Here is a 27,551-nt window from a genome sequence, read left to right as displayed (position 1 = left end):
TTGCTTCCAGGCAAAACTCCGTAGAACATAGGACCTCGAGAGCCTCCAAGAGGTCGTAACCTCGATCTACTCTCGTAACGTCTTTCCAAACACACGTCGGACCGATTTATCGCATGGACCCGTCGAACCGGTCCTACTGCTACTCTTACATACTAATCGCAATGATATCGTTGTTCTGGTCTAAAAATAACAACTCGATGATAATAATGATAAGTTCAATTACATATAAGTTAAAATTTATATGCTCGTCGTTCTATTCGTTCTTATCCTATCGATAGACATCTCGTACTTCAGAAAAGTACTGATTTGTCAAAATCTTTCTTTCTCTTTCTTTCGAGTACCTTTCCGATAGATTGATACCTTTAGAAAAGATTGGTATTGCGAAAGAGACAAACGATCAGACGAACGATTACTTTTGGCTTGTCCCCCTTGTCTCAATTGAAAGCTATCAGGGTACCAAGTGTATCACGGATTAACGGCGGTATGACTCCATTCGAAATTTCGATAAAATCGTTTAGCTCGAGCTAAAGAAAAAAAAGAAAAAAAAAAAAAAGAAAAAAAAAAAGAACAATTGTTCCCTGTTGATAGAATCGTTTGTTAGGAGACGATAAGTGTTTTAGGATCATAATCTCGATCCGAGAAAAAAATTCAACGAGAACGGTCTATCTTTGGTCATTCTCATTCATCAGCAAGTTTCTTCAAGACGATCGAATTTGGATCGACCTCTAATGAAAGATCGGCACGATCGGTCTCGTCCATGCGAGGCGTCGGACACCGTCTCGTCTCAGCCGAGACGTCTATGAGTTCACGATACCAGCTGTCTCTTTCTTTTCTCAAGCGAGCCTGTGTTATCGTTCGTCGCCGAGGGAGCGAGGCAGAAAGTGGGGGCGTCAAAGACGATAGCCAGCCGATATATAAAGCTTCTTCGGTTCTCCGATGGCATCAGTTTTCATACATTCTCCGTCTACGACGCGTTAAAATTATTTTCATAAAAGGATCGCTCCGTTTCCACGTACGCTCGACCGAATGAAAAAATATGTGCGATAAGAGCTGCAAGATATCGAACGATTGTATTTAAACGTATCACTCGTTTTCTCGGACGAAGGAAGACAAGAGAAGAACGATCGAATATAAATAGTGAAAATAAAAAGATGAAAGTCTCGCTGTTTTAGCACCGATTGGATTCGGTGAACCCGATCGAATATCTTTATAATCTTGTTTAAAAGATTAACGGAAAGCGAGATAAAAGAGGAATCACGTGTATAGGTCGAAATATCAATCGGTCGAAAATATCGTAATATATTCGCTTATTAACGAGACGAGAATATTCGCGCGAGTGCCACGGCTACGTCTAACCGATCGACCGTCAGCCTCCAGCATCGTTATGTTCTCGATCGAATACAGCAAACAATTCCTGAGCTACCGTATACTCAAGTCGAACCGGTTCAAATACATCTGACGATACGGACTCGGACTAAGTGCTAAAAAAAGGGGGTTGCGCGAGGGGCTGAGAAAGAGTGGCGAGTGCGTGTGTTTTATGTATTTTATGCCGGCAACGACTTTGCGTTCCTACGGTCAGCTCAGATATCAAGGATACAGGATTCAAGGGTTCTCGATAATCAACAAGACCTGGAAAGTCTTGTAATCTTCGCGTTCGATGGAAGTATACGACTTCCTCGACGATTAGACCGTAGGACATAAGCAAGCAATTCCCTTGGTGTAGATTCGAGACAAATTTTTCGAAGGAACGGGGAATAATATCGATCTATTAGGTCGTCGAAGGAGAATGCTTCGTAATTTGTCCTGAAACGAAAAGAGGAAAGGATTGCAGGCTGGTACTTACCTTCCAGGTACCGTCTCATTTAGGATTAAATCTTGTACATTAAGGCTAGCTCAGGTTTTTGCCCTTAGAAGGATCGGAATTAAAGTTAGGAAAAAGGAAAGAGAAAGAGGAATACTAAGTTGGATTTTTTACCGAAGGACAAGCATCCGAAAGAGATCTTCGATCGAAGCAGCAATTAAAACCGAAATCTGCACGTCTTTGGTAGACCCGACGAGGTTCTCCTTTAAAAGGCAGCAAAGGGGAAAAAGGGGAAAGGAAAAAAAAAAAAAAATGATCGTTTACGTTCCGGGCAGAATGCCAAGCCACGTTGGTCCCTACGGTGCCGCTCGTTATCCTGGCACCCTGCTAGGAGCGATCCCGGGTTTTTACAACCCGGTTTCCGGTTACTCCAACTCGAGCTACTACGGGGGCTTGGGCCAGCAACACCAGCAACACCAGCATCACCAGCTCCACCAGCAACGCCAAGGATCGCTAGACCTTCCGGTTTGGCCTCGAAGGATGCCGGCCGAGGAGGAACTGGGAAACTCTCCGAGCGTCGCTCTGGTCGGCCTCGGTGTATCCTCTCCCGCTGGACTCGGAAACGGAGGACCGCCGAGTCCTGCTCACAGCGACTCCGACGCTTCCAGTTCCAGTCTCGAGCTAGGTTCCGTTCGGAGGGGTGAAAATGCCCAACTCAAATGCAGGTGAGAATATTATCAATGCTCTATCTACCTCAATGAACTTGGCGACTTGAAATATTTCTTTTCTATGGCGAAATTAACGAATAAGACGATGACACGTTATCGTATAGTAACAATTAAACGTTGATTAAACGATAACTACACACTTTTCATACGATTAATTTGTCTCGAAACTATTTCTCTAATATACAATATTATAATTTTTAGGTTAGGACGTATTGACAAATCATTCAATATGTTGAATTACACAGCGAATTATTCCTTGCCGAATTTATCTTTCTCTGCAATATGTTCTCTTTCGCGATCTTATTCAATGGCGTCAACAATCTGTTTCAGCATACGTATAACATAAAACGCAATTACTAATATAACTCCGAAAAATGGTTGTTGCTAGAAATAAAAGGAAAAGGAAAGCAAGGAAAAAACCGAAGACATTCGAAACATTCGCTCGGCTTATTTAATGACGTATTAGCTTTCCGTAATATTTCCTGATACTTGGTGATAGCATTTTATCTAAAGTCGCCCCTCTCATAAGTCGTGTTCTCTCTTCGAAACATTATCTAAAGACATTTCTGTTTTTTTCTTTTTTTTTTTTCACATCTTTTCAAGTAGCTTAAAGATTATGCATACCCCTTATCGCGTAAAAACAAATGTTCTAATCTCGGTAGAAGCCTCTTTTTACCTCTCTTATCCTTCTTTCTCTCGCAACACACTTTATGACGATAATGGCAGAATGACAAACGTTATATTCTCGCGCCATCTGTGAGTTTGCGTTTTATCTGTAAACATCGAGTTTATTGCACTTTCCAAAGGGTTGACAAAAAAAATATCGCGTTCTTGCAAGTTGCTCTTCGATCACTAAAAATGGTTCGATTGTTCTACATATCAACTCGAATATTATTGAAAAATGAGGAGGACATTTCAACTTCTTTATCTACCCGTTGTTCCTGCTTCTCTCTCTCTCTCTCTCTCTCTCTCTCTCTCTCTCTCTCTTGCTTTCGAAGCGACATTTTCATTTATCTCGCTCATAAACTCTAGCGCACATACGCACGTGTCCATGTACAAAATATACATGTGCGACGCGTCATATTCCGGTTGCAACTAGTTTACTGTATCTTTAGAGTTATCAAAGATCCCTCGGAGTATATTCTAAGCAGATTTGAAAAGATTCTCACTCCTAGTCTCCGAGTTCGATGACTGTAAAACTTGGAAAGCAAAACATTTTGTCTAGACGAGTTTTGTTTTCATGCGTAAATACGAACACAAGGTGAAAGAATTAAAAGAAAAGGAAAACACAACGACACTTAGGAAGTTTCGAATGTTTATTTTCTTCTTTAATTTCGAATGTTTATTTTCTTCTTTAATTTCAACATATCGCATTCGATACGTTGGAAAATACGTCCGTATAAAATGATTTCTAGTGAGAGTATACTAAGGAAAATTGTGGAAAAAAGCGGCAAGGGAAAAACTTGTATCATCATTTCAATATGAATTAATTTCGCGATTCATCCTAATTATTATTTTCATTAATCAATTCGTACAACTTATAGAAATATCGGGAAAGATCTGACGTCAGTGTGAAAAAATGGATGATGCTCTTCTTGATGGGATAACGAAAGTGATTAGCAGCATGAACGTGTGACGTCTGACTTATGTACATATTTCTTTACGATTTAACGTACGAATAAAAAAGCAAAACGTAACATCCTATCATCATTTAAAAATAAAAAAAAAAAAAGGAAAGAACAAATATTCTTTAAAAATAATCTTTTTAAATGCAGATGGATGCATTTAATTCTCCGTATGAAATTTCAGCGAATCTATCCGCCATCGATGAAAGATTTTGAAATAGGACGAACTTACGTAAATTTCTATCGAAGGAAAGTTTTTCCGCCGTACCTGGCACGCGACCATTACGTAAAAACTTCAAAGTCTTATCGTCGGGAACAAAGACGCTATCGCTCTATTGTAAATTAAAAGATACAGATGGATTTGCGTCAAAGACGATTCGATCAAGTCAGAGGATATCTCATAAGAGTGATCGTTCTGAGATGGAGGGTGGAATCGTTTCAACTTGTAGAGAGAATCGTTCAACATATCGATTTCAAAGAATTCTTTACTAGTAACACACAAAAATCTTATGTCTTCTTCTCTCGATCGCCAACGTAAGAATATTTTCCTTGAAGGCATCTTGATCTACGACCCCCTGCTGCATGTATCCGATTAACGGAATACGACAGTCGGTGGACTGCGAGAGAAAAAGAGATAAAAAGTTAGGACGACCAACAGATAAACTAGTGTCAAATGACGCCAATCGCAAAGTGGTCGGAATTGATATCAATTGTCCGTACGATTCGTGGCGGATATTTATGACGCAAATCGTACGACAATAATTTCGACGTACGTACAGCCCGATCTATACCGATATATTTATGTTACATCCGATCATCCCGATATCCTCCTTATGTATAGACACTTTGTTAAGGCGCAAAGAAATAGAAATGATGCAAAATGATTTCGACTTTTGCTACCTCGGAGACGCGAGTTATAATTATGATCGAAACAATTGCATTTCTATTCTTGCAAAATTGTATCTTTAAAAGGTCGAGTCATTGATAAGTCGAGCTCGTGAAAGTAAGATTACTCATTCATTCATTCATTCATTCATTCATTCATTCATTCGTTCATTCATTCATTCATTCATTCAGAGAAAATAATCGTATGATATCGCATAAGAATAGATAATAGATATATAAATCCATATGTTAGGGAATAATGCCAAAGTTGGGATTTTTCTTACAGATGGCAAAATTGTGGCCGATGGTTTACGTCATTGGAACAGCTTGCTGGACATGTCGCGAGACTGCATGCAGCACCTGGTGCTCGAGGATTGTTTTACTGCGGATGGGAAGGATGTGCGAGAGGTGAACGTGGATTTAATGCCAGGTAAGGATTAATTTTTTTCCAACTGCGAATTAATTAAGGGAAGAAAATATAATTGTTATTCTTTCTGATCAGGTACAAGATGTTGGTCCACGTCCGTACGCATACGAACGAGAAGCCACATCATTGTTTCCAATGCGACAAGAGCTTCAGCAGGGCGGAGAACCTAAAGATTCATGCTAGATCCCATACTGGCGAACGACCGTACGTATGTCCTGTCGAAGGTTGCAATAAGGCCTATTCTAATTCCTCGGACAGATTCAAACATACCAGAACCCATGCCGTCGATAAGCCGTACTGTTGTAAAGTCCCGGGATGTCCAAAAAGGTACACGGATCCTTCGTCCCTGAGAAAGCATGTGAAAACTTACAGGCACTACGTGAACAACAATGATAAAGTGCAGGAGAAGAATTTCGATGAAAATGGTTTACAGGATAAAACGAGATTCGACGCTACGTCACCTGAAAAACAAAGCAGTACCACCCATTCCGAGTCTGACAAGAAAGACTCAAGTATCGAAAGCAGCAATACCTCTTGCTCGAGCCCAAAGGCGAGCAATAGCTTCGAGGAGCAGAAAAATTTTGTCGAATGGAACAATATGTACAATCTGCAGGATCAACGGAAGGAACAGGAATTGGTGCAAAATTCATACGGACAGGAAGTAAAAATTTATTCCAAGATTTATGACGACAGTTACATAATACCGGATAGAATTCAAGTGAATCCGATCTACGGAAATACGGCTGGTAATACGATTATAAAGGGATCCGTGATGTCCCCACGTACCAGTCCAGGACACGTTCCAGACGCATCGCCGATAAGAATCGGAATGCAATCGACACCGATCAAAGCCGAAGAACCCGTCGAATGTCAAAGTAAAATAAGCACTGTTGATTATAGAAATATCGATTCCATCGTGAACAGTGCGCCCTGCAAGAAGGAGAGCAATTCAATCGTCGGTTGCGATACTATAAGAAACTCTGTGATAAAGCGGGCCGAAGACGTTAAGATGGAAGTGATCGAGCAAAAGGTAACGAAGGAGGAGACCAAAAAAGGCATGGTGGAGTGCTGCTGCCATCACAAATGTTGCGTTCATAACAACGACAATATTTTAGAAAAAACGAAAATACTTTCGGATCTTATTCTCAAATCGCAGAATCCTCTCTTTCGACATCTTCTTGGTTCGGTGGATCTGCAATATGGTTTGCAAAATATGTGGAGCAATATCATCGACAATACCAATACCTGCGGGCAAGATCTTAGAGTCAAAAATGAGAATATCACCGAAATAGAACAAGATCTTCCATTGGACCTAACAGTCAACAAGTAATGGTGTATCTAACGGAAATTTCTACAAGAATTATCAAAAGACTCATCTTAATTTCTGCCTCGATAGGCCCATCAAATTGCAACGTATATATGTATGTGTATTCCCAAGTGTTAATCCATTTGAAATTGACCAACAACGAGGGACAATTTTGGTAGACGAAAAATGTACTTTGTCTAAAATTATATTATTACGATACTATATAAAAATTAAGTATTGACAATTTTCACTGTATAATCCAGCGTCTAGGCGCTATTAATTGTGTGTGCATAATAAGATTTTCTGTACAACTCACAATCAAATGTCGATACACTATTACATTGTTTTATATTAAAAGGACATACATATGTAATATATGTAAATAGAAAAAATATATATACATATAAAAATATTATTATATCTGTACGGATGTTCGTACAAGCGGTCGGTCCACCTGAATATTTCTAAAAGGGAAACGTAATTTCCCAATTCGGAAAGCGCGTTCGACTATAGAAAAATATTGAATAAAAATATATTATTTATGTAAAAATCATTTATTCCTTTTAAATGTAACAAATCCCCAACACTGTTATTCTTTTTCCTCGGCATCGCATAATCCTTCTTCCTTCAACAATAATGAAATGACTTGATGCGTAGACTTTTCGCCATCATACTGCTTCTTAATAAACACGTGTACAACGACGTAAGCAGCAGACAATGCACTTGATACATCATATTTAGTAACAAAATTAATATGCATCTACTACAAATGGAAACCTTCTCTTTTGTTTTGCTGCATTTTAATCATTTTTAATGATAGACAGACAGACTTATGGAATGATAACACATATGGCACCAGTTGTTAACAAACGTACTGGATGAAGAATTCGGCAACTCCCGCGAACTTCGATCGAAGCGCAATAGTTTGTACAACAACACTGTCGACATGTTATCCGATGCTATCAACATATCACAATCTGTCTATAATGTTCTTCAGGGTATACTATGACTCAATAGAAGATCCGACATACCGTCCTTAATAATTTTTAAACTTTCCAAGTCGGCATTTATCGTATCGATAAGTTGAGCCATCCCCTGCTGCTCCATGCTTAAATACTAAAATAATTACTTAATAAATGAATCGTCAGAGAGAGAGAGAGAGAGAGAGAGAGAGAGAGAGAGAGAGAGAGAGAGAGAGAGAGAGAGAGAGGAAAAATAAAAAAATGGAAAACTAATTAAAAGTCAATAATTGCAAATAGATGTTGACGCGTACCGTTTTAATGTCGTCTTGTGCTATCGGATCCATCGTATACCTTTCTTGATTTTGGCTATCTATATGTCGTCTCATTCTAAGCTGAGACAACATTTCGCTGATTCTTCCTTTAAATTGTGTAGGCGCGCTTATCTGAGAATGCATAGCTTCGAATCTACGCGTCAAAACTTCTTCCTCTGGTTGTAATGACAAACCTACTTTACGCGTAATTTCCTGACGTACCAATACCTGCAAATAACAAAAGAATTATTTTGTAAATTGTAAAATTAAAATTAAACAATATTTCTTTCGACTAATACATTCATTAATCTTATATATAATTAATTTCTTTCATACCTGTAATACTCTGTGTTGTAGTTCTAATAATATTCTCCTATGTTCCTTTAACCTTGCCTGCGTAGCGGTATGTTGTCTTTGCAAACCTTGAATTCTCTCCGCAGCCATATCTAAAAAAGCTCTATGCCTAGCGGTCTCTTCCTTTTGACATTTCAATCTGTATTTAACTTGCTGAAAGCCTATCATCGGTACGGGTATATACATCTCGGGATTTGGATTGTCCAATTGAGCCTGCTTCCACAATCGTGGATCAATCGAACAAGGCGGATTATCTAAATATTCCTTCAATTGGGTAGGATCGAGTTTAACGAACGGAAACAAGTCCTTCACGCCATTTTGCACAAGTTGCTGTTTTTGCATGGGCTGAGAAAGATAAGCGACCAATTCATTAGCGGGAATCTTTCTCGAACTTCCAGTTACTCCTTTTTCAGAAATAAAGATAGTCACTTGACTTTTATTTTTTCCCGTAGACTTAATACTATCAATTATCACTGTCAAGTTAGGTTTATTTCCAAGGATGCCATTTAAAAATGCAATTAATTGTTGTTTCCCTTCTGTTACATTTTTCTCTTTCTTTTTAAAACAAAGTACAACCAATCCATCGTTATTATCGGCGTCGGGAATACGGCTATAGCCAATGGCCTTAAACCTACATAATGGATTTTCTTGATCTAAATCGATAGGCGGTGCATTTACCGAATAATATGCCTTTCCGGTACCCCACAATGCTTGAATGAGGTTCCATCTGGCAATTGTATTATCTCGTTCGTCATTGTATAACTGACAATTGAACACAGCGTTATAAAGTGCCTCAGAAATACCGCTGGACTGTTGTTGTTGCTGCTGTTGTTGTATTTGTTGTTGCTGTTGTTGCGTTTGTATTCCAGTTCCAAACCCGGTAAAACCAGTGGAGCCAAAAATATTACCTGTTGTTTGCGTGCCAAAACCTGTGATGGCGGTTGTCGTTGTAGGTTTCTGGCCGAAGCTACCAAAACCACCTATGGACGAAGAAAAATTTGTCGATGGAACCGTGCTCGTCGTGCCAAATCCACTGAATAAACTTGGTGCGGAGGTCGTCGTTGCCGTTCCAAATCCGCTAAAACCGCCAAATCCTAATGACGTCGTGGCCGTCGTTGTACCGAATATATTAAAACCAGTTGATGAAACAGGTGTACTGCCGAACGTTGAAGGAGTTCCAAATCCAGTGGTCGTAGACGCTGAAGTTGTACCGAAAGATGATCCAGTACCAAAACCACTGGTAGCAGGAGTACCAAATGCCGAAGTCGTTCCAAATCCAATATTCGGTATACTACCAAAACCTGTAGCTGCCGGTGATCCAAATCCTGTTCCAGTTCCAAATCCAGTGGTTTGCGTTGATGGGGTACCAAAGAGATTCGTGGCTGAAGTCGTTGACGTACTTAATCCAAAGGCTGGTGTTCCAAATCCTTTTATTATAAGAATTAACTTGAAGTTAAAGAAAACTAATTTCTATGATTCCTCTGATTGAGAAGAGTATGATAAAAAAAAAAAAAAAGAAAAAAATATGAACGTTCAATCTGAAGTTAACTAACTTTTGTTTATATCAATTTAGAGATGTCAATGAAACATATATTAAAAACAAAAGTTTAGATTCATTAATGATAGTCCATATTATTCATTTATATTGCATTTACATGTACGTACAGATATTATGAAAAATTGCAGAAAATTATAAATTATAAAAGTACAATATTTATTAAGAAATATTGGAAAGATTAAAACTTATATTGGATGTGTTTTAGACCATAAATTAACTTGTGCATCAAAGTTTTTTAAAGATCTTTACTAATAAATCGAAAAAAAAAAAAGAAAATATAATACGAGACAATGTCGTTCATGAGCCAACAAAATCAGTTGCACGTAAGATATTAAAATTCATCGTGAATATATTCAATGATTTGAAATAGTATTAAACGTTATCTTTACACCTTATAGCATCCTAACTTTAAGGATATGGCGCTTAATCTTTTAAAAGGTGTGACATCGTCAAGCAACAAATTAGTTTTAAGACAAATCAATGCTCCGCCTTTAGACTCCTCTACCGAAATGTTAAACGAAATTGGTACTACGGATCAGGCAATTGGAGTATGCATTCTTAATCAAAATTCCAATCAGACTTTTTAATATTGTTGTCTGCTATTTATATTGCTTTTTAGGACGTTACAGCAGAGATTATGATAACGACAATTGGAAAAATACCGAGCGAAATGTATTACCTAGAAGATACTTTATCTAATGTACAAACAAATATAGGTCAAACAACTGTACCCCATTCGATGACAGATGTTATACATACCACGATGGAAAACAATGTCATTGTGACTGGACATACGGCTCGTTCCGTAGTCTTTCTGATATTAACCATCGCATGTTTGATTCTATTATTTTTATGTTGCATCACGGCATGCATGATTTCGAAAACAAGAAGAAAAAGTTACTTTTTTAGCAGAAACGATATCGATTGTGACCCAGAATGTAATGGATTAAATCGGCCACTTCTTCGAACGGAAAAAATATCAGATGCAACCAGTAAAACGAGTAGTAGCTACTTGAAAAAATGATTAATTACCGAGATATATCAAAGCGTAGAAAGTGTCTAATGTTCATACTAAAAATGGACGTCTTAGAAATTTCGCGCCAGAAATGCTAACTACTCTAACCTAAAAATTTGCACGCTTTGTATTACTCTTAGGGTATCTCAGAATATCATTTTTTATTGGGAAATATTTAATCGGCAAAAAGCAATATTTCATAATAAGAGCTAATAAAGAAGAAAAATTAAAGGATATTCGTTGGACGAAATACAAATATCGTGGGCATGACATAACCTAAAATAACGTGAGTTACCTAGCTTGATCGGTGTGGGAGCTGCAGTTGCTGTCGAACCAAAACTAAAGGAAGAAGCTGGTGCTGATGTGGACGTTCCAAAGCTTGTTCCAAATGACATTTTGTGATAATTGATTCACAAATAAGGAAAAAAAGACACCGTGCGCACAAAAGGATACTCAACTAGAATAATCTCACACACACACACACACACATACTGCTATGTAGTGTGACAACGGCGCGAGCAAACATGGCGGAATGTATTAAGAGTCCAAGTCGTAATTTATTCTACTTACTGCAGATGGCGCAGAATTCGAAATACATATCGCAACGATTTGATTTTATATTATGAAAAAATCATAAAGTTGTATTATTTAAATTACGATTTCTTAATTATATATATATATATATATAATTATATATATATATATATATCTTTAAATTTATATTTTATGTAGATTTGGTTAAAACACCATTGATTTTTTTCTTGCCTTTGTCATCGTACAGAAAGCATTTATACTTAATCTTTTACACAAAATATAGACATATTTTTTTTAACCTGCTAATTGGATTTTATTTTCGACGAAGTATATGTCATGTAAATAAGATGTACAAAGTATAGTATATGCAGTACCATAACCGTAATCTGGGCTTATCAATATATAGAAATGCTTTGTTAATCTTTACAGGTGTATACGCTACATCGAAAGTAATATCTAGGTCTTGTCACGTGGAGGTTGCCATTTTTGGAAATTTTTGGAAACTACGATGACTTCTCTTTATCTTATCCCATTTAGTTATATATATATAATTAAATTTGAGAAAATATGCATATAAAAATCTGTGGAAAAGACATGAACAAAAAATGATAAAATTTTCTGGCCACTGTAAAGAAACAGCAGCCAAATCTACAAAGATCGAAAAAAATTATTTATAATAAGTCTGTTACCATAGTTTGGTCAGTCCCACAGCCGTTTGCAATATACCAATGTCATCTTGTTAGATCTTTGAGGAAGTAAATATGACAATCCCTTTCAAGTAACCTACACTCAAAAGAGATAATCTACATGTTTCTAATTTGCCTTTGTTAGACGTCTTAACATTTTTTCTGCACAAAAAAATTACTATCATACGCTTCATTTTATGATAAGTACGTAAGACTGATAGAAATACATATTCTTATATCGTATATGTAGCTATATAATGTCCCTTTGGAAAAAAAACCAACCGCTGTAACGTTTAAAAATTACTTATTTAGTAGTACTTATATGCTAATAATTATTTCTACAAACTTTTCATATCAGCAAGAAGAATTACAGAAACAATATTTGATCAATTTGATTAAGTCGAAAATGTAATCGTTTTATATGCACGATATTATAACGGATAAAATATTTGCAAGATCTGATTAGTATAGGACGGAATAATTAAGGTCACATACAGTTTTTAACGAAGTTTATAATTGAAAAACTTAAAAATAAATATCTTCACATATACCAACGTACATATAAGATACTTTCTTCAACATTTTGATAATGCTATCATAAATATACAATTTGAGCATGTCGTTTACTTGACCCTAAGTAAATGAGATACAATAAAAAATATTGTGTAGTGGATATGCTCACGATATAACGAAATCGATTAATTTTTTGATAAAATTTCTAAAGAAAGCGCAGATCAACGGATAAAACACGCACATTTCAGCTCTTGTGCTTATAATTTAGTTTTAATCTACGTTGTACATACACAATAATAATAATAATAATAGTAATAATAATAATAATAATAATAATAATAATAATAATAATAATAATAATAATAATAGTAATAATAATAATAATAACAACAATAATAACAACAACAACAACAACAATAATAATAATAATAATAATAATAATAATAATAATAATAATAATAATAATAATAATAATGATGATTATGATAATGGCGACGACGACGACGACGACGACGACGACGATAATAACAATAATTTGCAAATTGCAGTTAAATCGCGTTATCACGCTTTAGAGATGCGAAACGGTTCTTCTCTTTTCAGTAAATTGCGCAATTATGAGAGTGGACAGTTCATATCATATTAACTGATAAAATTGTATTTAGAAATTACGAATAACATTTGTTCCTGCCCAATGCAACAAACAAAAGCTTTTAAAATCGAGCAAAGATCGCACAGATATGCTTAATACTAAATTTTAGAAGATAGCTTTGTCGTAAACTTTTAGCCCGTTCGTGCATATTGCTTTGACATTGTAGCTGATGATATTCTTGTAATCAGCCGATGTTGTCCGTATCTAGAAACAAGAAGTCAGAAACCATATCCTTGAAATATAGCGAGAAAACCCTAAAGAAGTAAAGCCATTCATAAATAATAATGCAAGTATCAAATATATAATATGAATTTCTTTATAAAAAAAAGAAAAAGAAATATTTATATCGTGCACGATAAAATTTCAATGAGACACCTCATAAAGACTCCCAAATTATTTATGAATGGTCGAACTTTGTAAGCGTTTAAATCTCGTTAGCATTTTTTCTTTTTTTTTTCTTCTTCCTTTTCTTTTTTAACAATATTTATTGTATTAGCAAATAATTAGCAATATTAATTATTAGCGCGGAAGCGTTAAATTTAAACGTTACAAAATTTGGGAGCAGACTTCATGAGGTTTACATCGGTTAGCAAATAAAGTATAACGAGTATTGTCTAACGAGATTTAACTGCAATTGTTTCACACAATTTATTTATTCGATAATAAACGATATTTGATGCCACAGAGACAGAGATTCGTTTTGGTGACAAAGAAACCTACCACGTCTCTTTATCCTATTGTTATTGTTTGAACTTTCGATTATGCAAGAATAAATAAATAAATAAATAAATATTCTGTACCTTTTGTCGAATTCTATCGTCAAGAAACGATCGGATATAAGTTCTTTCTTTGGACCCGGGATTTTTGACGTGGTCAGTGATTCGAATAATTACAAATTTACATTTTCTGTAGGATTTGCAAGAGAAGTTGGGCCCTTGGGTGGTTTGATACGTGATTCGAACCCAAGTCTTTCGCTTTCCGGGCGACTGTTCTAACCGCTAAATTATACAAACCCTTAGGTCAACCTTCTCACGAATGCCTACTTATTAGAAATGGAGGTGCTTGCTCTTACACTTACAAATAAAAAATCGTCCAAAATAATATATACGTGTATATCAGATATCGAAAATTAATATTTTCATCGAGGAATATATGTAACATGTAGGGTTTAGGTTGGTCCTTAAGATTGGATTCTATAAGGTAATATCAAATGAGAAATTGTGTTATGGTCTGCTTGTTTTCTTTTCTTTCTTCTTTTTTTTCTTTCTTTCTTTCTTTTTTTCTTTTTTTCTTTTGATATAATATTTTGTATTATTTTTTGTATGCATCATTTTCGAGCATAGATTCAAGTATTTGGTGTCGTATCGAATATTGCATCCTTCATCTCCGACCGTATAATAACTTGGAAAAAGAATACTGTAGTCGTTCTAGAGAAAGATAGAGGGAGTGTGTGTGCGTGCGTGTGCGCGCGAAAGAACGGCTTGAAATGGCCTAGGCCGAGATTTAATCCATTCATCATCGAATTAGAATTTCAAATGACGTTTAATCGAGTTTCTACTTACACGAAGTTACGAATTCGATGACGTATTTACGCGCACGGGCGATTTCAAATACTTCAGACGGTTTAACATTTACACATTTACACGAATATAGAAATCTAGAATATGCTTTCGTAGAAGTAGTATTCGTACGAATCTAGGCAAATAGACGTCGAGCATCGCATGCTTACTAATTTTAACACAAAATTCGACTTTCTCCTTTATACTATTATTTTCTTTCTCTTACCTTTTTCTGAGAGGTGAGAAAGTATTATTTATTTGTGATACATACGTAAAGTACCGCCGACAATGACTATTGCATGATACCATAGTTTTGGTACAAAAAATACACAAAACTTTGGTCTACTCGAAACGTCTCCGAATGAAATGAGGTTGAATGGATTGGAATTTATAAGTACGATTCCGACAACTCAAAATCGGAAGCGGAAGCTCGAGAGGATCTTGTATTAACAGAAATACCCCCACCGATTGCACTGTCCGAAGTTCCCTCGCCGGTTACAAAATCGGCTACGATCAAGGAATCCTTTCCGATATTTCCACCTCCTCCTTTTAACGCATCACGTTCGATAAGCTTCTGTTTCAAAAGCTTTATTTTATCTTCCTTCTGTTCCGGCAAAAAGGAATAAAGAAAAAAATATAATAATGACTGTTCAATGTTCATAATATTCAGATCGATAGAAGTAATCGACATTTTACCTCGGCAATGAGTTTTTGTAGTTCATCATTCTCACTTAATAATTTTTGATATTTTTCTTCGTCCTCCTTTGACAATCCTACGTCAGGATTATATTTTGATTCTGCCTTGTCCCTGGGATGTCTAATCACTTCTATTACCTTCGGCACAAAGATCAACGCCATGCTGAGAAAGCAACAAAATATAATTGCTAATGCTACGAAAGCAAAACTGGCATCTTGTTGACTGGCTATAACCATCGTAACGGGGGCCGTTATCAGGCATAATACAACTACGTTATAAATTGACATGCCTACGTATCTCGAATCATTTATTTGCTTCACTTTGATACTTCTCGTTTCATATGCCAAGAATAAGCCAAAGACCAGGATAACACCTTTGTAACCATAGATCGATCCTAAAACAATAATTTTCACGTTTGATCGATATAAGCTGTAAAATCGAATCTGAAATCTTTTCCATTATCTTTCATACATATATTAGGAAGATAGATATATATATATATATATATATATATATATATACATATATACTAACCGAGCCATATGCTATTGTGTTCGCTCTCGCAATGCTCTAACTCTGGTCTTATTCTCGCGTCGTCGTCCCCGGTTGGAGGTGATTCCAATGGGAAAACTTCGATTTGCCTTTGCAAAGGATGAAATCCTTGCCATGTGCTAAGAAGTACGATGTCGACTACCAATAATCCGCTTACCATCGTATATAGCTTCCATGGCTGAATCTTCTTCTGTATAGATGAAACTTTTTGTTTAGCCATGAACAACTAAAAAGAACGGAGAAGGGATTGAAGATGCAGGACGTACGAGTAAGGTCCATAAATAAATCGTGAGATCCATAATATCTGAACGATAACAATTGACTGACCAATAGGACACATTAAAAGAAAGCACATACAATGGACGCGTCTAAAATATTACACTTGACGGCAAATAAACACGTTTATAAATTAATGTCGTATTTTAAACCACTCTGCGACGTTTGTAACAACGGTATATAATTCCGGGGAGGGGGGGGGGGGTTATTGATTTTTTAAATGCAAAAGAGGCCTATTTTATGGTCACGAATTATATACGGTTGCATTGTCATGTAACCTTCGAGCAACATCGATTTTGTTGCTGTGCGACACTTAATTAAAACACAGGATAACTCGTGCTGGATGGTCGCACATATATAAACTTCTTAAACGTTGGAAGCGCAAAGAAAATATGGTAAAATCGCTAAATATCCACTATTCGAGAAGGAAGTAAATGGTACTTCTAAAAACTATGCACTGTGCAGTGTAACAAACTAACTCTAGTAGACTAGTAATCGAATGATATGACGTTTACTTACCTTTGCCTGATCGGCTTTCGTTTTAGTAGTGAGTCTGTGAACTCGCCATACTTTACTGAACATAGCACCGAACGCAAGAGTAAAACCGGTAGACAACGTCCAAGCTCTCGCCTGACAAATTCCTGGATATTCATTTGGTGAAACGAATCTGCCGTCGATTCCAAGAAGAAATACAGATATGAAACAGGCTATCACACCCGCCAGCATGATCGTGTTACATACCGGATGAGAAGACATAATCACCCTACAAAATCAACAGGAAGAAATGAATGAAGTAAATGATAAATGAGGAAAAGTTGAAGATATAGAATGTTCCTTATCAAACGAAATCCTTTCACACCTTCGATGTCTATTCCAGACGTTGAAAATAATCAATACAATAGCTATAACTATCCCGACAGACGATATAGTACCCATACATATGAATAAAGGCAGTGATACCGTTCTTAGAACCGTCCTTACTATCGTTCTATCTTGAGGTACTTTCCCACCTATCCAACGCTCCATGTTCCGCCATGTAAGATTATCGCTTTGCGTATCATAGTACCCTAACTTAACGTACTTTCCATCGATTACTTGTTCGATTTGTGTCAATGCTATCCTATCACCTTGCGAACTAAATGCTACGTATCCCTGTGCAAACGGTCAAAGGCATTATTGAGGATAGACCTAATTAATTAATTAATTACAGAGCGTATCGCAAAATGTGGCCACAACCACAACTTCTAGGATGAATTCTTGATCGTTGAGAAGATCTAACCTTAAAAACTTGTGTCAAAAGGAATGACGAATTGAAGAAACATTCGATAAAGCAGTGGACACATCCTTTTTATACGCCCTGTAGATTCGAATATTTTTTACATACGGAAACTCCTAAGAATTGGGTCGAGTTGATAGCCGAATAAATCTCATCGGCGATTTCCTTGTCGGTATAGGTAAAGTTCTTCAAGCTCTTGCCCAGTTTATTTAACTTCTCCATAGTTTTGTTAAAGGCTAATGTATAGAAAAGCGTTTTCAGTTAAAGCAGTTCAATTCTAATCTTTTATAGAACGGGTATTTTATAAATATCTCGCTTTTCGTTCATTTTGAGGTTATTATGCTCTTATTATGAAAATCCTTTAGGAGGATAATTTTATTATTTCTTATTATCTTCGACTGTTACATCCTCCATTGGGATCTTCATCTCGTCATTGGATTCGTATGAGAAAAAAATCGAGAATAAAAGTGAAAGTTATCCTAATACTTTTTACATTTGACATGCTTACCTAACGCCACAGACCAAACAGCATCGTACGCAAGCGGAGCTTCCTGATAACCTTCGGGATACCGATTGTTATCGATATCAAATCCACCCTCCTTTAATAGTTTGTTCAATCTTTGCCTGAAATCTTCCGACGTCATACCGCTGATAGTCGTATCGTTATTTTGATTCCACATGAGAGCCTCGGTCGTAATATGACCTTCGGCAGCTTGTCTCATTTGTTCCTTAGTACAAGCGATATTCTCCTTATCGAGATTCATCTCGAACCAATTGTCCTCGTACCATCCGATGAAAAACCAAACGTAACTCTTTCCATAAAGATTGTGACGATATAACTCGCAGAGGACTCTCCTCGCAGCTACGACGTAGAAGAGACCAACGATTATTCTAGCGTCTTGTCTGCGTAGATTCCTCACAGCATCCGATGGATCAGAGAGAAAGCTCTGACGCGTGACTATTTCTATTCCTGCTTCTTTACAGCGTGCTTCTAGATCTTCTACCGTCTATACCATGAGAAAAGAAGACGTGAAAAATATTAGATTAGAAACATTATCTAGGAATAATGTTTACGTTTATTATATTATATTATTATTTGGGAATAATTTAGAGACGACAATATAAATGGACTGACAGAAATGAACACTTCCTCGGCTTGCTGCAATATGGCGACACGCGACCAGCCGAATTTTTGTAGGAGTTTGATTCTCGTGGGGTTGTGCACGGTGGCGGATGGATGTGTCCTGAATAAAGTCGGGAATCGATTTCTGTCCGATAGTGCTGGTGACGAGGCACCGTAACATAGCTGAAAAAATTGTTCGTTATTTCTTATTATTTAATTTGATGAAGGACAAAGATTACTTACGACAACCAAGTTCCACATTTTCGCTGCTTCAGCAACAGTGGTACAAACCGTGCTGCATCCGGCTAAGAGCATAAGTTTATGCGGCTTATAGTAGAGTAAATTGTACATTACCGAGGCACCAAGGCCAGGTTCGCACTGAAAGGGAATTATGATAAATTAGTGTATTACATATGACTTATAAATTATAATTAGCCGTTTACCTGGCTGTCATTGGAGTGCAATTTCAGGGTGAAACCAGGTAACAAATTTTTCTCACGATTAACATCATCCAGTGCCAAATTCACGGCTGGCATGCATGCCTATATATATATATATATATATATATATATATATATATATATATATATATATATATGACACAAAAGAGAACCAGCCCAAATTATCGGAAAGAAAGTAAATTTTATTGTTAATAAATTCCAAATAAATTAAAAATAATCTATATTATAAACTTACTTGATATTTACAGAACATAATATATATTATTTGATTTTTAATTTAAGGAAAGAAACATTTATCGGGTAAAATCAGGGTTCGTGATAATTCGCGAAACAACCACTTACAGAGTGTAAAAAAAGTGTTTCACAAACCTGACCACCCTGCCAACCACCCTCTCCTTCTATCGGGAAAATACCTCCGATGTGGAGGATATTGTCGTTCTCATCGGAAGGTGGTAACGAAGCGACAATCGTACGAGCTACCGTCAAAATGCTGATGATTAGGATCAACATTCTGTTGCTGAATCTCTCTCTCTCTCTCTCTCTCTCTCTCTCTCTGTTTTTATTCCTTTCCTCTATCTCTCTTTAAAACTACCCCTATGACATGCCCAATGAACGTGACTTAGAGAGGCGCACTTTTTTTGTACTCTTCATTCTCACACCGGTCCTGTTTTGAACTCAACTAAAGAAACATTTTCAGCCCTTCCGAAAAATCCTCTTTTAAATTTCTTTCCCTCGTGAGGGAAGTTGCTCTCAATCGAAAGGATCTTTAAATAAATCAGCGAACTATTTTGTGGAAACACTCGATCATTATCATAGGAAAAAGAAGTCTATCGAACTCACTACAATCTTATTGTCCGTATTAAAGTGCTTTTCGTCGAAGACGGAAGCTTCGCGGGAGCTTTCATATTGATTCCATCCCGGGACTCGAGGGTAGTAGTAGGGATAAAGGAGGTGGCTCTCAAGAACGTTCGTGCAGGTTCCCCCTCTTCTTTCTCTCGCACCCTCTCTCTGTGAAAATCGATAAGAAAGTTGTATAATAAACATGCATCGTACGATAATTCCTTTTTTTACAGTTTCATAGCGTAATCTTACTTAATTTTACATATATATATATGTATATATATATGTGTGTGTGTGTGTGTGTGTGTGTACATCGAAATATTCATTGTAAGGAAACATTTAGATAGATTTTTAATTTGTTTGTAGTATTGTCCTTGCTTGATCGGTAAGTTAGAACTCAACGTGATGAACATTCGTGAGTTTGTTGTGAATCAAAGAGCTCACCGTTTTCGAAGATAAAAGTGTATTATTATTGGATCAAATGGCAGCGCAACGTGCATTACCACAGAGCAAAGAAGCTTTGTTAAAATCATATACAACGCGATTGAAGGACGATGTTAAATCGATGTTAGAAAATTTCGAAGGTGCGTCCTAACCTCAAACTTTTTTCCTTGTATTTGAACGTTCTTCGAATATTGCTTTTTTTTTTTTTTTTTCTTTTTTTGTATCTATCAAACTTCATTTGTAAAGTTTCCTTTACATTTCTATTATATTACTTTGTCTTCAGAAATCGTCAAGCTTGCTAAAGGTGAAAATGATTCGCAACTCTCACGGATGGCACAATGCGAACAGGACACTTTTGAAATGCATGTCAGGGCAGCTAACATCGTTAGAGCCGGCGAATCTCTGATGAAGTTGGTTTCCGATATAAAACAATATTTGATTCTTAATGATTTTCCATCCGTGAATGATGCCATAGCGCACAATAGTAAATTGTTTAGAACGAAGCAAGCCGAATGCGATCAAAAATTGGCATCTTTGAGAGATGATATGGCAGCTGATTTGTATGACCTAGAAGAAGAATATTATACTTCGATATATAAATAACATCCGTTAAATTTTAGGAAATTTCTAATTCTTTTTAAGTTCGTGATGTTATAAATTTTTAATATTTATTTAAATAAATAGGATTAATTTTTATAAGACGATCCTCTTATTCATTTTCATTGACAATACACATGGAGTATGAAGTAAGACATACTTGTTTCCTTTTATTACTTCAATATTTTGACACACATACGAGATACATCACACGATATTTCTAATTAATAAGCATATTCGATAATGTAGTATTGTAAATTCAAGCGTCAAATTGTGTTAAGGATGATCATAAACGCTACTTGCATAATAACATGGACTCCGATAATCGTACTTGCTCATATTGTACAAATATAATTTACAAAAACATTACGGAGTTCCCCCAATTGCAATAAGGAGATTAAAAATCTACTTTACAAAAGTGATACAAATCAATACTTTGTCAATAAATTTGGAATGCTACGCGTACAATCTCCTCCCTAACTCCGCGGCGCAATTATCGATACCATGCAGATATAACCCTAGCTAGGTCTTCTTAGACTTGTTCTTCCATCCGAGCATTTCCTTGAGAGTTACTATCGAGTACTAGAAGAATAACAAGAGTATCACAGTGTAAGCACAACGCTGTGACATTGATCCACCAATTATGGATCGTGTATAATATAGGCAATTAAATAAAAGTATTACATCACAAAATACTTGGAGAACAACAGTACCTAATTAATACCTATTTCAGACGCAACAAAACGTGAGAACGATTCAATACAAACGATAAATGCACCTTTCAATAAATTATTATCTTTATATTGTATTTATTTACTTGAATCAGTCAGCGATAACGCAATCAAGTAAAGATTATCTATACCAAGTAATGCTTCGATAATACATTAAATACTTACACGATTCAAAAATGAACGTTCAGAATACATGCGGTAGACTAATATCTTGAACATAAATCAGACAATTAGAAGAAATAAAAATACATAGAATATCGGTCTTAATCTAGCTTAATTTTTTCCCTCCCTGAATTTCGAGAGTGGATATCACGAACCTAAATGCTCATAAGACCAATAATAATTTAGTATATACATAATTTTTTTCACTTAAAATTAATAATTAATCTTAATGAACCAATAAATCCTTTTATCTCCTATTCCATTATTTTTGGTCCTCGTCCGCGTATGACAAACAAAAAGCTGGCTGAAATTCGAAATGAAATCACACACACACACGCATGTACTTTTATTGAAGTACAATTTAAGTTACGTACGAGGCATCTTCCCAATACGCTTCGAAATATGATCGTTGTTTGACGTGAAACGGTGAATTTCTTTTTTCTTTCTTTCTTTCTTCCTTTTCGACTTCTTACAAATCCAGTAAATCGACAGTGGCTTATTGTACATATATGATAAGTATATTCTAAGTAGACTTACGTTCTACTTTGGCAAAAAACTTTTACAAATCTAAACCTCGGTATATTTTTCTTGGTGTATTGTTCTTTTTCTTTTTATTACAGATATACCCCACCCCGCCCTTCGCGATCACATACACCTCTAAGATATTCAATTTTTTGTTTTCATTTTTCTTTTTCTTTCCTAAAAACGTTTGCATAAAATTCTGTTCCTCGATTGGCAGCTTAAATACTTTGCAGTTTAGCGGTAAAATAATCTCAAAAAGGTTACAAAACTTTCAGTTCTCCCTATCGACTTTACTATGCATATATGTATATATATATATATATATATATATATATACACATACATATACATATACATATACATATATATATATATATATCTATAAAATACGCCAAAAAGGTGATATGCTTTCATTTTCTCTTTGCATCATATATCTGACATGACTACGATGTCTCGATGAATCGTCGTCGACTGGCTCGTAGTTTTTTAAGGCGCCATATTTAGAACAAGTACTAACATATCTTGGCAGTAATCGATGATTCGTTCTCTTTAGGAAAGTTATCCGTTCGCTTCGCGATATATCGTAAGAATAAGAGGTAAATGCATAAACTTGGAATGATACTGTTTCTTTTGTAAATTTGACTAAACGTCTAACCGTATTCAAACGAATTTTTCCTGCTGCACCGTGCATTCGAGGAAATCGAGGATTTCATTATCGTACTTGTTTTTATTTACTTTTCTCTCTCCTCCTCCTTCCCCCTTTCCATCGACCTTCTAGAATCTCATGGAAAAAAGAAAAAAAAATTCACTCTTTCGAAAGCCATTCTCTCTTCAATCGATTTTTACAATCATGAAAAAGTTTTTCCTCTTCAATTCTACGATGCTGATCCTTTTTCTTTTTCTTTTTCCCTTTCTTTCCTATGTTATCCTCGATCTCTGGAATATGATGTATTTCAAGGTAGAAAGGCAGAAAATATTTCAACGTGATTCCCTTTTTTTCCTTTTTGGCCTCTCGCAGCAGTTTTGTCTTTCTTTCTCTCCTCTTTTCTCGCTCCTCTTTTTATTTCTTCTTCTTCGCCGGTTCATCGGCTATTCAATAAAGAAGATCACCGGTCGTCTCGGAACCCCATGCATTGCCATCTTGAGCAGGTTTCAAGTAGTCGACCTCGCTCGCGTTTTGCCCTTGTTGCTGCTGCTGCTGCTGCTGCTGCTGTTGATCGTTGCCATTCGTGTTGTTCGTAGTCAAGCTTGTAACCGTTGTTAACGTAGCCCTGGTAACACCTAATTCGAAGCCCTCAGATGCCAAATCCACTTTGCTCGGTGTATAGCTCGCCAAACCACCACCTCCTAAAAAAGTGGGGAAACGTGTGAGAAGAATGACATAAATCCAAGTGTATTTCGATCATTTTTGTGATATGTAATAATTTTACGATCTCTTCGTCGATTGATTCTAAGAGCAATTATCTATATAGATATAAATCTAATTTTTGTATTTGGGGATTTGCAACGTGATGCTTTATCACTAAAAAAAAAGTAGGAGAACTATCGAGACGAATAAATAACGAACTTGTTAATTTCTATATTTCTATATATATATATATATATATATATATATATATATATATATATATATATATATATAGAAAGTCATTGTTGTTAACTATGAAAATTACCGAGAAGCGACGGGATGCTCGTCGTCGAACCGGTCGCGGACGTTTTACTGATGATCTGCGTAGATTGCTCTCCGGAAGTAGAGGTTTCGCCATCCACGATGCTGCCCTCGCCCTCCAACATCGAGGCCTCGCTTGGATATTCGAAGGTGCGCGTCGCCATATCATCAAATTGTATTCGATGCTGAAACGAACACGAAGATATTAGTATGAACTTATAGTCATTTCAATGATGTTTAATTATATCAAACAAAAGCATTAATTAATTTCAACACATTGAATGCCGCGAAAGCCATCTATGGCTCATGTCGATCTTTCCATTCAGGCCATTGTAATTCTTTTAAAATGAAACATGATCATGAAATTCTTCATAATATTCATCGGTTAATGCATAATTTTTACGCATAATGCAATTATTATAACGTGACTCATCGATGGATCATGCGGCGTAGTGGTACGTTTCCGCTTCACAAGAGAGCCCATATCTGCTATTATCTTCATGTTATCAAACGTCTTTTTAATTTCATTTATTCTTTTTCATTGCTAAACGATGGTAGTCTTATAATCCTCTCGCACAAGATATAAATAACAAATAAAGCTAGATGTCAAAAGAATGATATCAAAATACAAAATGAAAGTTTATATAAATTGCTTTCTCAATAAACAACAAGGAAATTACAAGGAAGAGTTTTCAAGTGACATACATGCATACATACGTACACACACATATATATATATATATATATATATGAAGATATAATTCTAAAAAAAATCAATTTCAAGTAATAGCGCAAATATAACTATTGCTTTAGGCAATCAATGAGGAAGAAATGGTATTGTAAAAATAGTAACGTTTTGTGACGATTGTCCGGATACATCTAATTTTTGCTTATCTTGTTTTAATACTAAACATCGTTTTATGCCACTTTAGTTATATATTTGTGAGACAATATAAAAATATTATATATATACAGATATTATAATTTAAAAAATTAATTAATTTAATGTAATAAAAGTATAATAAAACTATAACTAGAGAAACAAATTATGAAAGTTATCATGGAATTATATATATTTAAAAACTTTTTAAATTACCTTTCCATATATGACAATATTATTCAAATTAATAATGCTTTCTATGTTGATGTGTACGAATATATTTATGAATATCATAATTCATGTTTCTTGAACGTTCACAATGAATACAATAAGGTGGACCTATGAAATGGCCACGCGGCCTCAATGGAAAATCACCATGATGATAGTAGATCGGCATTCAACATATTGATCGATTGATTCTAGGACTAATTAATTAAATTTCGAGTAATTGAAGATAACAAAGAATTTGCAAATATGTTCCTTTCTCTTTTTCTTTTGTTCCTTTTTTTCACTTATTTATATTGTGCTTTTCTTAAAAATCCTCGAAAGAGACAATATCTAATGTTCCATATTGATCCATCGAAATATTTTTTAACGTTTTGACACTAAGAAAAAGCTTCAAGTTACTTCATATAGATCATAAAAAAGAATGAAAATTAATTACAAAACAAACAAAAGGAACGGCATTAACACAGACTGGCGTGGAATAACAGTAAGCGGTCACGCTCGTTGATTTTTCGAGCACAGAAGCGAAAAGACATTCTGCGATTTTTTCCTCTTGATAAGGTCGTAAAAAAAGATCGGAAGGAACATTTCGTGGTTTTTCCCTTTATTAACAAATAAAAAGTGATAAGTAAGAATACTTTTTATATCGATAAATTCACGATTTAAAATGATCTTCATTTGTTATCACGAGCACAACTCGGATTTTGTTATATAGATATGGCAATAACAGTACCTATCCACAATTATTTCAACTACGACTTTACTGCATGCCTTAGTTAATTATATCTACGCCTTGAACGTTCTCTTTCCTTCTGAGATTTTGCGAATAGCTGATGTTATAAAATTGAATCAATTAACGATCACGTATCCGGGATTCTAAATGTATAATTTATTTTCAGGTATAGTCTATATTTAAAATATAAAGATATATAATATCATATTTGAAATTTGAAGCGTTCGAAGATGAACGATTGAATTAATTAATCACGTACTTCGTGCGTATATATTATTGATATAATTATTAAAAAGATATATCTAAGAAAGATTAATTTTGTAATAACCTGTTCGTACATGAAGAATGAAACTTGAAACTATTAAAACATTAAGTAACTTTCGACGTAGATATACGTATACTGAACTTGAATTAATCACGACTAAATATCGTACTTCTAGAAACTCTTATGAAAGTAGAAATAGTTGTGTTCATAAACATTTGTAAAATTGTAGTGAAAACGATTCTAAAAAGAAGAGAGGCAAGTAAGAGGCTAATCGCAAGTTACTACCTACTTTCTTCTTGGTAAATCGTGAAAATGGCATTGTCAATAAGCTAGATGAGGTTATTGGTCATTGACAAATATTAATATGGAAAGTTCCCATTCTCCGATGCTTCTTTTACATCATGTTCCGTATGATGTATGACAAATCGTTTCTCTAACGAAAGTGCGCATAATATAAATGTTCGGCTTCTGAATTGTTTAACTTCGTTCACAAGACGCATACACCAGACATAACGAGTATATATACTCTTTGCAACGTGACGAATGCGTTACGTGACTTTGTCGAGTTGTTCGACATAAGGAACAACTTAATACGAATTGAAATTAGATACTTTATAAGAATTCTTATGAGTTTTCACGATTACCCAATATCTAACTTTGATGTTGATAGATAAAAAGGCAAAAATTACTGATTTTGTTTTTCTAATATTCTATATTCTATTTCTCCAAGGACTGATAATAAAAGATACTCGTATCCTTTGTAAATATTTTAATATTTAATTATTAGATTATTCGGATCGTTCAAAAAATCAGAATTTTCACATTTTTCAGAATTTGTCGTTTTTGAAATTATCGAAAAGGGATGAAAAAAAAAAGAAAAAAAGCGCATCCGCCTATTATGAAAGGGAAGAGTCAACAGTTGTCATTAAGAAAAGAGACGAGTAGAACGAGTTAGTGGAGACAAATTCGCGGTCGAAACGAATGAATCGCAAAGCTCAAACCGGAGATACTCGGAGCGTCTGCTTTTATTAGGACATAACGGATGCGTCTACATCCAGTTTTTATCATAGCAGCCGACCTTTGCGTACTCGTATATAACGCCGTAATAGTAAAATGAGATACGTACTACTGTTATGGGAATCACGACTTGCTACTAAAAAATGATCGATGCAAGGATTTATTTAT

At 35.5% G+C, this 27,551-nt stretch overlaps 6 protein-coding genes across 9 annotated transcripts in view; 3 read left to right on the top strand and 3 right to left on the bottom strand.

Moving 5' to 3' along the window:
- The first annotated feature begins 934 nt into the window (after positions 1-934).
- On the top strand, positions 935-7,322 carry LOC124423458 (zinc finger protein ZIC 1-like). Of its 2 annotated transcripts, XM_046961174.1 has the most exons (4): positions 935-1,850; positions 1,981-2,526; positions 5,326-5,469; positions 5,542-7,322. In XM_046961174.1, exons 2-4 carry the CDS (start codon positions 2,114-2,116, stop codon positions 6,794-6,796), a joined length of 1,812 nt encoding a protein of 603 aa, XP_046817130.1. In that variant the 5' UTR covers positions 935-1,850; positions 1,981-2,113; the 3' UTR covers positions 6,797-7,322. The 2 variants fall into 2 exon arrangements, with proteins under 2 accessions (XP_046817130.1, XP_046817131.1); XM_046961175.1 differs by lacking the exons at positions 935-1,850; positions 1,981-2,526 and adding an exon at positions 3,519-5,126.
- On the bottom strand, positions 7,311-11,495 carry LOC124423457 (probable nucleoporin Nup54). The gene is made up of 4 exons (XM_046961173.1): positions 11,268-11,495; positions 8,382-9,826; positions 8,046-8,273; positions 7,311-7,888 (listed from the first exon to the last, which is right to left on the bottom strand). Exons 1-4 carry the CDS (start codon positions 11,365-11,367, stop codon positions 7,766-7,768), a joined length of 1,896 nt encoding a protein of 631 aa, XP_046817129.1. The 5' UTR covers positions 11,368-11,495; the 3' UTR covers positions 7,311-7,765.
- On the top strand, positions 9,839-11,261 carry LOC124423459. Its single transcript, XM_046961177.1, has 2 exons — positions 9,839-10,505; positions 10,577-11,261. Exons 1-2 carry the CDS (start codon positions 10,374-10,376, stop codon positions 10,979-10,981), a joined length of 537 nt encoding a protein of 178 aa, XP_046817133.1. The 5' UTR covers positions 9,839-10,373; the 3' UTR covers positions 10,982-11,261.
- A 1,630-nt stretch (positions 11,496-13,125) lies between the features above and the next one.
- Positions 13,126-22,866, bottom strand: LOC124423891 (gamma-aminobutyric acid type B receptor subunit 1). Of its 3 annotated transcripts, XM_046962218.1 has the most exons (13): positions 22,447-22,862; positions 19,668-20,306; positions 19,281-19,379; positions 19,081-19,215; positions 18,850-19,020; positions 18,223-18,721; positions 17,823-17,950; positions 17,298-17,590; positions 16,958-17,201; positions 16,145-16,388; positions 15,610-16,004; positions 15,379-15,517; positions 13,126-13,558 (listed from the first exon to the last, which is right to left on the bottom strand). In XM_046962218.1, the coding sequence occupies exons 2-13, from the start codon at positions 19,806-19,808 to the stop codon at positions 13,539-13,541; spliced, it is 2,508 nt and encodes an 835-aa protein (XP_046818174.1). In that variant the 5' UTR covers positions 19,809-20,306; positions 22,447-22,862; the 3' UTR covers positions 13,126-13,538. The 3 variants fall into 3 exon arrangements, with proteins under 3 accessions (XP_046818174.1, XP_046818172.1, XP_046818171.1); XM_046962216.1 differs by lacking the exon at positions 13,126-13,558 and having other exon boundaries at positions 13,974-15,517; positions 16,145-16,352; positions 22,447-22,866; XM_046962215.1 differs by lacking the exon at positions 13,126-13,558 and having other exon boundaries at positions 13,974-15,517; positions 22,447-22,865.
- On the top strand, positions 20,309-21,872 carry LOC124423895 (mediator of RNA polymerase II transcription subunit 22). Its single transcript, XM_046962224.1, has 2 exons — positions 20,309-20,722; positions 20,866-21,872. The coding sequence occupies exons 1-2, from the start codon at positions 20,620-20,622 to the stop codon at positions 21,183-21,185; spliced, it is 423 nt and encodes a 140-aa protein (XP_046818180.1). The 5' UTR covers positions 20,309-20,619; the 3' UTR covers positions 21,186-21,872.
- The window catches only part of LOC124423890 (histone acetyltransferase KAT6A), a 25,879-nt gene continuing 19,650 nt past the window's right edge, over positions 21,323-27,551 (bottom strand). The window contains exons 3-4 of the mRNA XM_046962213.1: positions 24,268-24,448; positions 21,323-23,941 (exon numbers count right to left, since the gene is read on the bottom strand). Of these exons, the coding sequence (XP_046818169.1) occupies positions 23,688-23,941; positions 24,268-24,448 (435 nt within the window). The 3' untranslated portion in view covers positions 21,323-23,687. The remainder of the gene's footprint in view (positions 23,942-24,267; positions 24,449-27,551) is intronic.

The sequence above is a fragment of the Vespa crabro genome, chromosome 4, assembly GCF_910589235.1.
Source record: "Vespa crabro chromosome 4, iyVesCrab1.2, whole genome shotgun sequence".
NCBI lineage: Eukaryota > Metazoa > Arthropoda > Insecta > Hymenoptera > Vespidae > Vespa > Vespa crabro.
This window is presented reverse-complemented; position numbering and strand designations above follow the sequence as displayed.

Bases quoted from the DNA above. Each gene is read 5' to 3' on its own strand.
- LOC124423457 (XM_046961173.1), bottom strand. From the start codon at position 11,367: ATGTCATTTGGAACAAGCTTTGGAACGTCCACATCAGCACCAGCTTCT. The intron at 8,274-8,381 runs GTATGAAAGAAA...TGTTATTTGCAG, and splicing joins TACAACACAGAGTATTACAG to GTATTGGTACGTCAGGAAAT. The intron at 7,889-8,045 runs GTACGCGTCAAC...TAATTATTTTAG, and splicing joins CACAAGACGACATTAAAACG to TATTTAAGCATGGAGCAGCA.
- LOC124423891 (XM_046962215.1), bottom strand. From the start codon at position 19,808: ATGTTGATCCTAATCATCAGCATTTTGACGGTAGCTCGTACGATTGTC. The intron at 19,380-19,667 runs GTTTGTGAAACA...ATATATATATAG, and splicing joins GTGGTTGGCAGGGTGGTCAG to GCATGCATGCCAGCCGTGAA. The intron at 17,202-17,297 runs GTGTGAAAGGAT...TTGATTTTGTAG, and splicing joins GTCTGGAATAGACATCGAAG to GGTGATTATGTCTTCTCATC.
- LOC124423459 (XM_046961177.1), top strand. From the start codon at position 10,374: ATGGCGCTTAATCTTTTAAAAGGTGTGACATCGTCAAGCAACAAATTA. The intron at 10,506-10,576 runs GTATGCATTCTT...ATTGCTTTTTAG, and splicing joins CTACGGATCAGGCAATTGGA to GACGTTACAGCAGAGATTAT.
- LOC124423458 (XM_046961174.1), top strand. From the start codon at position 2,114: ATGATCGTTTACGTTCCGGGCAGAATGCCAAGCCACGTTGGTCCCTAC. The intron at 2,527-5,325 runs GTGAGAATATTA...TTTTTCTTACAG, and splicing joins AATGCCCAACTCAAATGCAG to ATGGCAAAATTGTGGCCGAT. The intron at 5,470-5,541 runs GTAAGGATTAAT...CTTTCTGATCAG, and splicing joins GAACGTGGATTTAATGCCAG to GTACAAGATGTTGGTCCACG.
- LOC124423895 (XM_046962224.1), top strand. From the start codon at position 20,620: ATGGCAGCGCAACGTGCATTACCACAGAGCAAAGAAGCTTTGTTAAAA. The intron at 20,723-20,865 runs GTGCGTCCTAAC...CTTTGTCTTCAG, and splicing joins GATGTTAGAAAATTTCGAAG to AAATCGTCAAGCTTGCTAAA.